The following is a 13,668-nucleotide window of genomic DNA, read 5'->3' as shown; positions in this document are numbered from 1 at the left end:
AGTGTTATGATATATTATGTGGTAAATGTGCAGCTTCTCAGTATGTTAATGTCTTGTGCAGGTCGGTTTGGCCTGACTTGGATTTTCAGAAACGTCGCCCAGTCTTGGGAACGTTTTGTGCTGCCCATATACATAGGTTTTTGATCTAAACAAAACAGGTTTTTATGCTTGGGGTTATGCTCTTATACCCGAGTGTTCAACAATATAGTCTTGACAAGAGATGGGGACACCTAGGTCTAATTCAACTTCTTCCTTGTTACACGCAAATTTGGCTACAGTCAGTCATTATGGTGGGTTATATTTGTGAGATGGTATCCATACATGAGATTCTGAACCCTTTATTCTGCGACTATTTATAAGTGCAATTATGACGCTCTTACTGTCGATCATGCTGGAAAAGTTTTAAAGAGCTTGAAGAGCAGACTTTGAAACACAATTATTTCACCACCTCCTGTGACTTTATATATACTGAGAGCTAGTTGTAGTGCAGCAGCAGTTTGTACAGAGGTCAGCCAGTTGTTAAACCTGACACTTACTGTGTGGAAGTATTGTTCCTGTACCTGCATACTGCTGCAGTCCGTCCTGTAGATGATTGGACTGGGTCATCGGTGTAGACAGTACTCATGGGATCTTGAAAGTTATGACGAGAGGCAATTATTTAAAGTGTGACAGCTTTGGAAAGAGCAGATTCTCATTACTTTTCTTAGTGTCAGGTGTGTATGGTATTTGAATTGTGGGAACAGATGAAGAGGAATATCAGTTGCAGGTATATTGCATTTAAAAGGAATGTTCAGTTTGATTAGATTGTTGGGATTTTACTCGGTCATTTATCATACAAGGAGTGAGTTGGTATGTTGCACCACTTAATACGGTGTTAACGGTACAGAATACTTTGTCTCCGAGCAAGGCTGCAGATGTAGGGTCTCATGACTTTAAGGGAAAAGGTTGAGTTGACTTGTATGATTCTCCAGTATAGTTGGAAGCTTCAGTTCTTCCCTCAAGTTAATGATTCATGTGCATCTTGGGGTACCAAGAATTACCCTCATGGCTTCATTATGTATTACTTCCAATTTGTTCAAACAGAGGCGGGGAAGCTAAATGCAATCAACTAACAAGTGTTGAATAGTCTATCATATTTAACATTAATACCAATTTTCTTACCAGAAAGTATTTTCAGTGATTTGTCTTTTAACCTAAGATGGTCGTTTACATTGTCACTGATACCTACTCAAAGGTATTTGTGCTGCCTATATTTGTTTTGGTTGTTGACTTTAAAAGCTTGAGGGACATTGATTCATTTTAGGGAAAAAGAGCGATAGATTAAATTATATACAATACTGAATTCGATGCTTTTAGCAGCAAGTGAATCGCACAGAGCTTGCAGTCTCGTTTGGGTATTCGAAACAATACAAATGTCAGACATAAGATGACAGCTTCATCAGCTAGTGTGGGAATATCAGTTTATTTGGTGTTTTAGCACATTGAACAATGATGGGCTAAGCATGCCTCCTTTCGACGAACTCGACTCAAATGGTGCAGAATGTTTACTTTTGAGCCCCCTTGAAAGAACTGAGGCAGTTGTGATACAAGGGTCCCCCTTGAGGTATGTCAAGTATAACATTATCTCCAAAAGAGGTTAATTGTTCTAAGATATTTCCCCTTTTTGATGAATCAAAAGCAGTTTGGAGGTCAATAAATGTCGCCCGAGAACATGGTCCCTGTCAAATAAAATATTCAGTAGAGCAAGTCTGAATGCTTCTTCCAGAAAGGAAACCATACAGACTAGGAGCAAGTTGGAGTCTAATTTGAATCGTTAGCCTGTCGTGTATAATGTTTTCAAGAACTTTAAACTTACAGGATGTCAGAGATGGGTCTGAAGGCACCAAGAAATCACATTAATGTGATGTATCAATGATAAAATTAGGTGCTTGTGAGCAGGAGTCGAACCTCGGCTCTGGGTAATAAAAGACATTTCAGGTTGCAATTTATTTGACCATGTGGTGGTGCAATTGTCTAATATCTATGATTGGAAGTCCCCTTGTAACGGGGGTGGGGGAAATAGCTCTATCTTGTCCATTATTCCACCCCCCAGTTAACTAACGATGCCGGGGGAAACAGCTCTCTCTAGTCCGTTTTCCCGTCCCCAGTTAGCTAACTATTCTAGAGCACTCCCAGAGATCCTAAGGCAACCTCTCTCGTTCAACACCTTGTAACCTAGGTATTTGACTACCTAGGTGCTAAGACTACAAGGCGCCGTAACTGGATCAGTTACCCGAAACCCTAGAGAGAACTCTAGAATACAGAATCATTGCCACAAACGTATAAGAGGAAACGAAATGAAAGAAATGAATAGTGAAGTAATTAGTGAGGGTTTGGGGTGAGAGGTAGGGAGGTGGGAGGAGCGAGGAGGGTCATTAGTTGAAAGTGAGAGTTGAGAGGGGTGGAGGGAGAGGTGTAGATAGGTAGAAGTAGAAGAGTAGATAGTAGAAGACGAAATGCTGCCACCATCCATTCATGATCATTACATACAAGACAAGGAATGGAACTTGTCTGTATCACAAAATTCTCAAAAGATGTTATCAAGGTCATTATTAGTATGTCCCATCTTTATCATGTACTCAGTAAAATCATGGAACCAGTAATCCCAGAGGCTTTCTCACCTCAACTCAAAATCTCTAGGGAACACAGTAAAAGAAAATTTAAATAATAAATTCAATTATATTTCACATGAAGTATCATACTTTAAGCAATTCAAATGTTCCAAGATTTATATGCAAAATGAGTCATCAGCCAAGAATTTGAGAACACTACAACTGACTGCCCCTGATCATCACACAACATATGTAAACACGACCAAGTCACCTTAATGTTCAACTCACCAAGTGTCTGCCTATAGCTGGATAGAGGGGGGTGGGGGGGGAGTCTGCAGCTGTCAGGCAGCTTCACCCCCGTCCGACCGACAGCCTGTCTCGGCTGTTGTCCTCCTGCTCTGCTGCCTGGTCTTCTGTCTTGTTAATGCTCTCGAATCGATAGCTCTCCGAGTATATATTAGGGAACCTAGTAGCTAACTCCCCCCCACAAGTAGATATCCTCCAGCTCTCTACCAAGCCACTCCTTAAACTTCGGCATGTTTGAAGGCTACCAGGCTCCAATTATAAGATTAGTAGAAGTAAGGTGAAATTCGCATGATCTGAACTCAGGTCACTTGGTGGTCATTAACTCTTAGAGGTGTGAATTTCAAGCCGACAAACTGGCGCCTTCTCAAATTCCTGTCTGTGACTCGTGTATCTCTATGTATGTATTAGATACAACTATACCAAACACCTTAGTGTTACACCCCGAGTATCGCTTCAACTCTTAACTCTCGACTCTCATTAATTTTCTGATGTGGGCCTGCACTGTTGTTAATTTGGCTTGGGTATTATGAGTCAGTGTCCAACTGTCAGGTAAGATACTATGCCTCAGACTAAGATTAAATAATAACAGCAGAGGACCATTGTAGGGGTTATTGAGGATGTAAAGGATGCCTCCCGTCCTGGGTTGCAAATTTGCAAAGCAATACCGAGGATTTAAAACGTGGTTAAGTCATGCTGCAATGATGATGCATGCAACATTAAAAAGGTGAAATTATAGGAAACCAAATGTTTTTGGTTAGATGCAAGATGTTACTGTAACGAAAAACGGAAACTAATAGCTCTTCTGTCCATTAGCCCGGTCATTATATTAACTATTCTAGAGTTCCCCAGAGTTCATACTACACGCTCCAGTTCAACACCCTGTAACCTCGATGATTGATCACCAAGGTACCACAAGAACAAGGCATTGTACCTGATCAGCTACCAGTAAACTCGAGAGACTAATACTTTCCACCGCCACCATCCATTCTAGTAAACCTATGTAATACAAGGAATGGAACTTGTCTGTACAACACTATCGGAGATTTTCACTATCAACTGTAAGTTTGTAATCGTATATAATCAAGCCTTCAAGTCCATAAGCATCCGAGAACTCTTCCCCCCTCCCCTATCCCTTCCAACCTGCAACCTACCATAGGAAACCCAAGATCCCGGGATCGGAATTAAAGCCAATTTGCAGCAACAAATTAATCATTTATGTTTACTATTAGGTCTTCACTTAAATGGGTAATACAATTCAACTATATCATAACATGTTCAGTATCAACATGAATATACAAATGTGAATCACCATACAGGAAATTGACAGTTCTACGGCTGACTGCCCCTGAAAATCAAACACCTAAGTTGGAAAACACACTATACGTCACCTCACAAGCTCACTCACCCAAGACTGAGCCAAAGTTTGATAGAGAGGGGAGGGGGTGGGATGGTTACAGTTGAGTTCCCCACCCGGCCTGTGTAAGCCTGGCCTGGCTGTGGGACTCACGACCAGCGGTCTCCACTACTGTTCTGCTCAACATTCAATTTTCTCCTCTCAAAAGTACACTTCCATGGGTATTTGTGGGGGATCCTGGAGCTAAGCCCTGCCTACCCGGTAAGATAGCCTCAGGCTCTCTCCCTAAAACAATAGGCAGCTGCTTGTCTGAAGGACAAGCCAGCCGTCTGCAATTATCGGCTTAGCAAAAGGCCAGCCAGCCGTCTGCAATTATCGGCTTAGCAAAAGGCAAGGTCAACCTGTAGTCATTACTTCTAAAGGGTGAGATCCCTTAATTACTAAGACCAGACAGCGTGGCGCCCTCAACTATCCTGTCTCGTTGTATGTGAATATTACTAAAACACATTTATAGTGGTACATTACAAGATAAAATAGTAGGGTAAGAAGGGCATAAGTGACGAACGAAGTTGCAAACTTTCAAAACCAAAATGTTTGTTTTATCAATGTTTTATACAGTGTTTTAAAATGTTTCGTACATCAGGTAGTGTAAGTATGGTTTTTCAACTGTAATTATCATTGCAACATGCCTGGGAATGAGGGGAAGGGAGGAAATTAGAAGAGAATTCCAAATGATTTAAATAGATTCATACAGTTGATCATTTCATATACTGTAACAAAGAATTAGCGTGAGAGATACAGCAAACATTAGACTTTAATTTCGGGAGGAGAAACGTTTAGGGAAGAGTTTCAAATTGGTTTAGTCAGTTTCAATCAGGTTATCTTGGTCATCCTGAGATGATTTCGGGGTTTAGTGTCCCTGCGGCCCGGTCCTCGACCAAGCCCCCTTTTTGTTACACACCCCCATGAAGCACCCCGTAGCAGCTGTCTGTTAGGTACCGATTTATTGCTAGGTGAAAAGGATCATCAGGGTGAATGATACTCTACCTATTTGTTTCCGCCTCCGCCGGGGATTGAACTCGGAACCTTAGGACTAGGAATAACGAAAGCTGTCCACTCAGCCTTAAGGCCCCTTTGCAGCAATTAGGCAAATAAGGATTCACATAGGAAAAAAACATTTTTCAAGGTAGCTTCAAGGAACATTTAAAGTAGATTGTGTGAAGCCATTAAGGTTTAGTGAGGAGATTAGCATTACCAGGTTAGTGTCAGCATGAAGGAAGGTTTAGGGGGTGTGAGATACAATACCTGTTAGCAATGATTACTTCCCGTACAAGTGTAACACCCAGTCGTGACTGTCTGCCCTTCCGTTCGTCGGCTGACTGTGGTGACTGTCTGCCCTTCCGTTCATCGGCTGGCAGTCGTGACTGTCTGCCCTTCCGTTCATCGGCTGGCAGTCGTGATTGTCTGCCCTTCCGTTCGTCAGCTGACTGTGGTGACTGTCTGCCCTTCCGTTCATCGGCTGACAGTCGTGACTGTCTGCCCTTCCGTTCGTCAGCTGACTGTGGTGACTGTCTGCCCTTCCGTTCATCGGCTGGCAGTCGTGACTGTCTGCCCTTCCGTTCATCGGCTGGCAGTCGTGACTGTCTGCCCTTCCGTTCATTGGCTGACAGTCGTGACTGTCTGCCCTTCCGTTCGTCAGCTGACTGTGGTGACTGTCTGCCCTTCCGTTCATTGGCTGGCAGTCGTGACTGTCTGCCCTTCCGTTCATTGGCTGGCAGTCGTGACTGTCTGCCCTTCCGTTCATTGGCTGGCAGTCGTGACTGTCTGCCCTTCCGTTCATTGGCTGGCAGTCGTGACTGTCTGCCCTTCCGTTCATTGGCTGGCAGTCGTGACTGTCTGCCCTTCCGTTCGTCGGCTGGCAGTCGTGACTGTCTGCCCTTCCGTTCGTCGGCTGGCAGTCGTGACTGTCTGCCCTTCCGTTCGTCGGCTGGCAGTCGTGACTGTCTGCCCTTCCGTTCGTCGGCTGACTGTGGTGACTGTCTGCCCTTCCGTTCGTCGGCTGACAGTCGTGACTGTCTGCCCTTCCGTTCGTCGGCTGACTGTGGTGACTGTCTGCCCTTCCGTTCGTCGGCTGACAGTCGTGACTGTCTGCCCTTCCGTTCGTCGGCTGGCAGTCGTGACTGTCTGCCCTTCCGTTCGTCGGCTGGCAGTCGTGACTGTCTGCCCTTCCGTTCGTCAGCTGACTGTGGTGACTGTCTGCCCTTCCGTTCATTGGCTGGCAGTCGTGACTGTCTGCCCTTCCGTTCATTGGCTGGCAGTCGTGACTGTCTGCCCTTCCGTTCATTGGCTGGCAGTCGTGTCTGCCCTTCCGTTCATTGGCTGACAGTCGTGACTGTCTGCCCTTCCGTTCGTCGGCTGACTGTGTTGACTGTCTGCCCTTCCGTTCGTCGGCTGGCAGTCGTGACTGTCTGCCCTTCCGTTCGTCGGCTGACTGTGGTGACTGTCTGCCCTTCCGTTCGTCGGCTGACAGTCGTGACTGTCTGCCCTTCCGTTCGTCGGCTGACTGTGGTGACTGTCTGCCCTTCCGTTCGTCGGCTGACAGTCGTGACTGTCTGCCCTTCCGTTCGTCGGCTGGCAGTCGTGACTGTCTGCCCTTCCGTTCGTCGGCTGGCAGTCGTGACTGTCTGCCCTTCCGTTCGTCGGCTGGCAGTCGTGACTGTCTGCCCTTCCGTTCGTCGGCTGGCAGTCGTGACTGTCTGCCCTTCCGTTCGTCGGCTGGCAGTCGTGACTGTCTGCCCTTCCGTTCGTCGGCTGGCAGTCGTGACTGTCTGCCCTTCCGTTCGTCGGCTGGCAGTCGTGACTGTCTGCCCTTCCGTTCGTCGGCTGACTGTGGTGACTGTCTGCCCTTCCGTTCGTCGGCTGGCAGTCCCGACTGTCACCCCCCCCCCCCCCCGCCTCTCACTACACATGTAACGTGTAAATAATGTCGATGCATCACTAACTGTCCTGACTTAACCTACAAATCATACAAGTCTTATTGGGTACAAGAGCGAATTGTGTGATATTAACACCATTATCCCTCGGTGCCCCCTGTTAAAGCTCCATTCATCTACCAGTGAACCATCGCCCAGTTAATCCACCATTCATCTACCAGTGAACCATCGCCCAGTTAATCCACCATTCATCTACCAGTGAACCATCGTCCTATTAATCCACCATTGATCTACCAGTGAACCATCGTCCTGTTAATTCACCATTCATCTACCAGTGAACCATCGTCCTGTTAATCCACCATTGATCTACCAGTGAACCATCGTCCTGTTAATCCACCATTCATCTACCAGTGAACCATCGTCCTATTAATCCACCATTGATCTACCAGTGAACCATCGCCCTGTTAATTCACCATTCATCTACCAGTGAACCATCGTCCTGTTAATCCACCATTGATCTACCAGTGAATCATCCTGTTAATCCACCATTGATCTACCAGTGAACCATCGCCCTGTTAATCCACCATTCATCTACCAGTGAACCATCGTCCTGTTAATCCACCATTCATCTAACGGGTCACACCGTTGTCCACCGCCTACCAGCTCCTCCATCTAACAGTGACCCATAGTGATAGCCCCAATGTTTTTTTTAATTAGTTGAGAATCTTGCATTAACGAACCAACCCAACCTAACCTGCAAGGTTGGGTTGGATCGTTAATCAACCTAACATAACTGTGACGTGTTCGTCATCCAGTGTATTAAGCATAATTATTATAGACTGTGGGTTGGTTGGTGTTGTCGTCGTTGATCCTTCTCTATGGACAACCCAACCCACAACTCGGTAGAGTGCTTATACTAGGAGATCACCCTTGGCGCTTCTGGCTCTTGGAGAGGGGCTCAACGTCACACGTTTAGGGGATGCGGCTCCAACACTTAGCCTCGTTGTCACGTGCACACACCCACTCGAGCCGCTGTGACTCCCCACTCTCTCCTTATGAGATATGATCTCCTCAATCCCCTATGACTTACTAGTATTACCTCCTACCCTGTCCACAGCAGTGGTTCTTGGTTCTTTCTCTCTCTCTCTCCTTCTTTACTACCTCCTGGGAAGCCTCACTAGGACAAAGGCAAACACCAGCAAATTGGGATACATTTACTGGACAAAGCACATACACGATACATACACACATATAATAATAATGAATCCTATACTCTATAATATCACAATCAGGTTGCACTCCAACACCATCAGAACTCTATTATCAGCTTATCAAGTGGTATCCTATCTCCTGGTTCACCACCTGATACTATCAACCTCCTCAAGTTGATCAAGTCTACATACACTGTTGCACTATCAGCAAGATAATATATATATATAGAAAATCAGCACTTGAATGCAATAACATATATCAGTATAAATGTTCATTGATGCACAACAATAATTAATCGATCAATATCAGTCCTAGAACGCATACATCTGTAGGTAATCCAGCCTACGACTGTAACTCTAAACTTCAGTATAAAACACTCCTTGACATAAGAATGCAAACAGTCACTCACCTCTCACTGCGTCTTGCACGCTAATGACAACCAAACACTATCAACTCCCTAGAAGTAATCCACCAGAACTTCCCTTCCACCTCTGGAAGTTCACTACCCTAATATCTTTAGGTTCTTCCGGGCTTCACTACCAGGATCCTCTGCAGCTTCTCCAGGCTGCTATCATGAAGTTTCCTTGAGTAACTACGGTGCTTCACCCTTCTGCTAGGTTCCTCCACAGCTCTCTCGGCTGCTACACCATGAAGTTTCCTCGAGCAACTATGGTGCTTCTGCACCTCTACAGAAGCACGTGACACTCCTCTTCACTGCTTCTCACAGCTCGAGGTCCTCGCCTCCACTACCTTGGAGTCTCATCAATTACTTCATCTAGGCTGGCTTCGAAGTTCTCAGCAACTTCTTCCCCAAAGAACAAACCTGCAACCCATCGACACTCCAATAAAATGTTTCCCCTTTAACACAAACAAAAATATTCACACAATATGTTTGTCTCCAACCTCTATCTGTCCTCTATATACAGTGAGAGTGGACTCCCCCGTTTTGGGCGGGTCCATACTCCACCTCGCCTGGCGGCGGTCCTCACTCGCTGGGAGGGTCTTCCTCCATCAGGAGCCAGGCTCCCTCAGTCACCTGCCAGCGCTCAGAGGGGATGGACGTCGCTCCGTGTTCCTCCCTCTTCACTCTCCTATTTCAGGCCTTCTGCCTTATTAAAACATGTCTAACTTATAAATAAACATTGCTACTGTCGCTGGGCACACGACCAACTACAAGCAATCACTATGAACTGGCGTATATCGTGCTTACCACAGATTAACTGATCGAGGGCGCTTTCCCTCTGACGGCGTCTGGTCAGGGCGCTCCACACAGCCCACGAAAATGCCTCTGAGTAGCTTATTAAACTCTGCTCGTCGACCAGGACTTGATACCACAACATTCCCAGCTCGGTTCCACAGCTGGCACGTCTACACACTTCTTTTCTCTTCGAGATATATCACTAGGGGTTCCCTTCTGGCGGGAGCTCACGGAGCGCAGCTTTCCCCTGCGATGTCTGGCACTCAAGTGAGGTCAAAGCCCTTCCAGAAGCGAGCCTCACGCCTCCAGCAAAATGTCCACATCTCCTAGCCAGTCATTTATCTGTTTTCTTCTTCATTGCCCATAATCTCAAACTGTTATACATATCCAAGCAACTATTTTACATATGCGTTGTCACCTCAATATTTGCTAGACCTTCTAATCAGGTCAGGCTTGACGAATAACTCTCAAGGAGGGAGACTCGTTTCTCCTGCAGGCTGAGATCATAACATAATGCATTATGCTGCGATTGCTCTGTACATCAGAGGCACATAACAATACAACTGGATGGGTACTCAACCCTCTCGAGGGAAATCTTTCCTTAACCCTTTGACCTGCCTCAGTGTTACGACCCTGGGTTCTCCAGTGGAAACCAGAGGTCAAAATTGAGCTATTAAACTTCCTAGTACAGTTGGCGCATTTCGAATGGCAATTGTTTGTATCTTCCCTGCCAGACGTAAGACTATTATTGTTTCTCAAAGAGCATTTAAAGACTGAGCTGGGGGTTGATTATTAAATAATAACATAGGCACCAACTTTGCTTACTAATACTTTCTAATCATTCATAAAGTAACAATACGTTGCATAGGGGAAGATCTTTAATGTGCTTAGCTGCACGATCAATTAGGCTCCTCCCGGCACCACGACACGAGGGAGGCGGCTGGTGGCTAGCTCGTGCTTCTCTCTGGCTGGTGTGTGCGGATAAGACCTACTCTGTGGCGGTATCCCTACTCTTCTCCCTTCTCCTCTTACTTATTTCCCTTACCTGAAGTTCCTGTATCCTTAAGCTAAGTACGGGGCATTATAGGGAGTGTACCTACTCTGGTAGTAACTATTGGTGAGACCTGGGGTTAGTATTTGCCAGTGTTTTGTTTACCCTAAGTGTTGTGTTTTGTATTAGGGTACCACATGGTCTCACTACCCTAAGCTGCATCCAGCTTCAGTGCTTATCCAGTAGTACTTTACCCTAGCTTGTTATTAGTGTAAACCTTGTATCCTGCCTACGTGGACCAAGGCTTTTAACGTAAGATAGTGTGGTAAAGTTATTATTATTATTTGTTATTGGTGTGAGTGTATATGGGGGGTTGTTAAGGGGTTAATAAATAAGTACATGAATTACAGAGTATCTCTTCTTCCAAGGTGGGAGCGCAGTGATCAACCCTTAGACTAACATTTATGGTCTTGTAGCAAGTTATTACTACTGTGGATAGTTTATTTTGGGGGCCGGGCCTTTTAGCTCTCCCATATTTGATACTCTTGTCTTCTAACTACCTTTACCCCTTAATAGTACCAGTACCCCATAGAAGCCCCACTCATATCAGTTATAACACTCACCAATATGGCTTCTCTCTCCCCAAATTTCAAAGATTTAGACACGTTCCAATCAAGATAATTGTTCTTTGTTATGCATAGTTGATACATTAAATAATCTCTACAAAGTGTTGAAAAGTGGGTTGTTAAATAAGATATTTCCGCTATACTTACCCACTCACCTGAGGACACCTCGCCCAGTGCTGGACACGCCAGGGATGGTCAGGTAATCTTCGTCTCCAAGACTCGGCCTTCACCTGATCTGCCACTGACAGGCTAATCGCTGTGGACATGGACACGTCAGTGGAAGACAATTCAACACACAAATAGTAAGTTCGTGAAAATCAAATCCACATCCAGGTGACCTTATTTACACAAGATGGTGGCTGTGACCACACCCAGGTGACCTTATTTACACAAGATGGTGGCTGTGACCACACCCAGGTGACCTTATTTACACAAGATGGTGGCTGTGACCACACCCAGGTGACCTTATTTACACAAGATGGTGGCTGTGACCACACCCAGGTGACCTTATTTACACAAGATGGTGGCTGTGACCACACCCAGGTGACCTTATTTACACAAGATGGTGGCTGTGACCACACCCAGGTGACCTTATTTACACAAGATGGTGGCTGTGACCACACCCAGGTGACCTTATTTACACAAGATGGTGGCTGTGACCACACCCAGGTGACCTTATTTACACAAGATGGTGGCTGTGACCACACCCAGGTGACCTTATTTACACAAGATGGTGGCTGTGACCACACCCAGGTGTCCTTATTTACACAAGATGGTGGCTGTGACCACAGATGGGTGACCACTGCGGTCAAGCACTTACAGCTGCCCGAGGTTCAGGAACAACCAGGAGGAGGATGATGGTAACGTTTGTACCTGTAGTACCGAGGCGTGAAGCTGCTAGAGATTGTTGGTGGTGTACACAGTGGTGGACATGTGTACCTGTAGTACCGAGGCGTGAAGCTGCTAGAGATTGTTGGTGGTGTACACAGTGGTGGACATGTGTACCTGTAGTACTGAGGCGTGAAGCTGCTAGAGATTGTTGGTGGTGTACACAGTGGTGGACATGTGTACCTGTAGTACTGAGGCGTGAAGCTGCTAGAGATTGTTGGTGGTGTACACAGTGGTGGACATGTGTACCTGTAGTACTGGGGCGTGAAGCTGCTAGAGATTGTTGGTGGTGTACACAGTGGTGGACATGTGTAAGAATGTTACTTGGCTGCCCTCGCTACTCTTCTCTTGAGGTTATCTTGAGATGATTTTGGGGCTTAGTGTCCCCGCGGCCCGGTCCTCGACCAGGCCTCCTTTTTGTTACACACACCCATGAAGCAGCCCGTAGCAGCTGTCTACCTCCCAGGTACCTATTTACTGCTAGGTAACAGGGGACATCAAAGTGAAAAACTTTTTTCCCATATGTCTCCGCCGCCCCCCGGGGATCGAACCTGGAACCTCAGGACTACGAATCCGAAGCGCTGTCCACTCAGCTGTCAGGCGCCCACTCGTCTGTCGTCTGATACAGTTTGTTACGGTACACACACTTCCAAAATGCTAAGTTGTCTTGGATCTGACATGCTGCGACAAAACAGCCAGGAACTTGTCTCCACTATTGCGGGATACCTTCTGACCCTCCTCGGTGCTCTCAAATAGGCACTGTGCCACTGGATCATTAGCCAAATTATTCTCATCCACACGAATAAATAAAGGATGTTCTGTAAAATGATGAACCATCCACTCATGAAGGTCCTTCACATCCGTCACAGTGTACACAAGGCCCCCGTTCACGCAGAACGTAACCATATTCTGCCAGGAGTGATGCATTGATAATTCTCCATTTGTGCTTGGCTCTTTTGAAGTGTGGATGACGAAACAAACATTTTGCTTAAATGTCCTTTCCCAAATAAATTTGGAAGGTACTTCATTGCATTAGTGCGAATACAAGCTACATTTTGATATCCCCGAGGCACATCCTTATTATCTCTCAAGCCATGAATGCGGTCAACAACAAAGTCTGGCATCTTCACCCGTATTTCCATGCTTAACATGAGCGTGTCAGGAAAAATCTGGGCAAGGGCAACCAACACTCCTCCATAGCCACACACAATGTCAGCAAATTCCACCGTCTTGGTACTATCTCCAGATAAGTACTTGGGGAAAGTATGGACTCTGGTCCATTGTAATTCCAATTCCAATCCGGAAATTGGGTTGAAGTGAGCACACTGTCGATAATTTTTCTTCTGTGGTCATTTAGGCATTTTTAGTGAATTACTGGAGAGCTTGGCAAGGGAGAATAGGTTGTCTCTGGAGGCCTTTTTCTCTCCATTACTTGAGCAGTGTTGTTGGTTGTGGGGCGAAGAGCACACGTGGCCATGTGAGCACCGAGCACCGTAGTCCGGCTCACCACTCACAACACTCAAACCCAACACGATGGCTGCAGTTGCTCATCACATAGCGCTCATGTCA

At 45.9% G+C, this 13,668-nt stretch overlaps 1 protein-coding gene and 1 pseudogene across 1 annotated transcript; both read right to left on the bottom strand.

The window, feature by feature from the left end:
- Positions 1-285: 285 nt before the first annotated feature.
- Positions 286-11,477, bottom strand: LOC138355500 (serine/arginine repetitive matrix protein 5-like). The gene is made up of 4 exons (XM_069310698.1): positions 11,367-11,477; positions 5,557-6,188; positions 1,856-1,873; positions 286-391 (listed from the first exon to the last, which is right to left on the bottom strand). Exons 1-4 carry the CDS (start codon positions 11,475-11,477, stop codon positions 286-288), a joined length of 867 nt encoding a protein of 288 aa, XP_069166799.1.
- A 1,279-nt stretch (positions 11,478-12,756) lies between these two features.
- Positions 12,757-13,460, bottom strand: LOC123767802 (tRNA (guanine-N(7)-)-methyltransferase-like; annotated as a pseudogene).
- Positions 13,461-13,668: the final 208 nt, after the last annotated feature.

Source organism: Procambarus clarkii, chromosome 67 (genome assembly GCF_040958095.1).
Source record: "Procambarus clarkii isolate CNS0578487 chromosome 67, FALCON_Pclarkii_2.0, whole genome shotgun sequence".
Taxonomy (NCBI): domain Eukaryota; kingdom Metazoa; phylum Arthropoda; class Malacostraca; order Decapoda; family Cambaridae; genus Procambarus; species Procambarus clarkii.
Note: the sequence above shows the minus strand (reverse complement) of the source record. Positions and strands in the feature narration are given on the sequence as shown.

What these genes read in the sequence shown, in the direction of transcription:
- LOC138355500 (XM_069310698.1), bottom strand. Translation starts at nt 11,477, where the DNA reads ATGTCCACAGCGATTAGCCTGTCAGTGGCAGATCAGGTGAAGGCCGAG. An exon ending in ACTGGGCGAGGTGTCCTCAG is followed by an intron (nt 6,189 to 11,366) that starts GTGAGTGGGTAA and finishes GACGAACGGAAG; the next exon opens with GGCAGACAGTCACGACTGCC.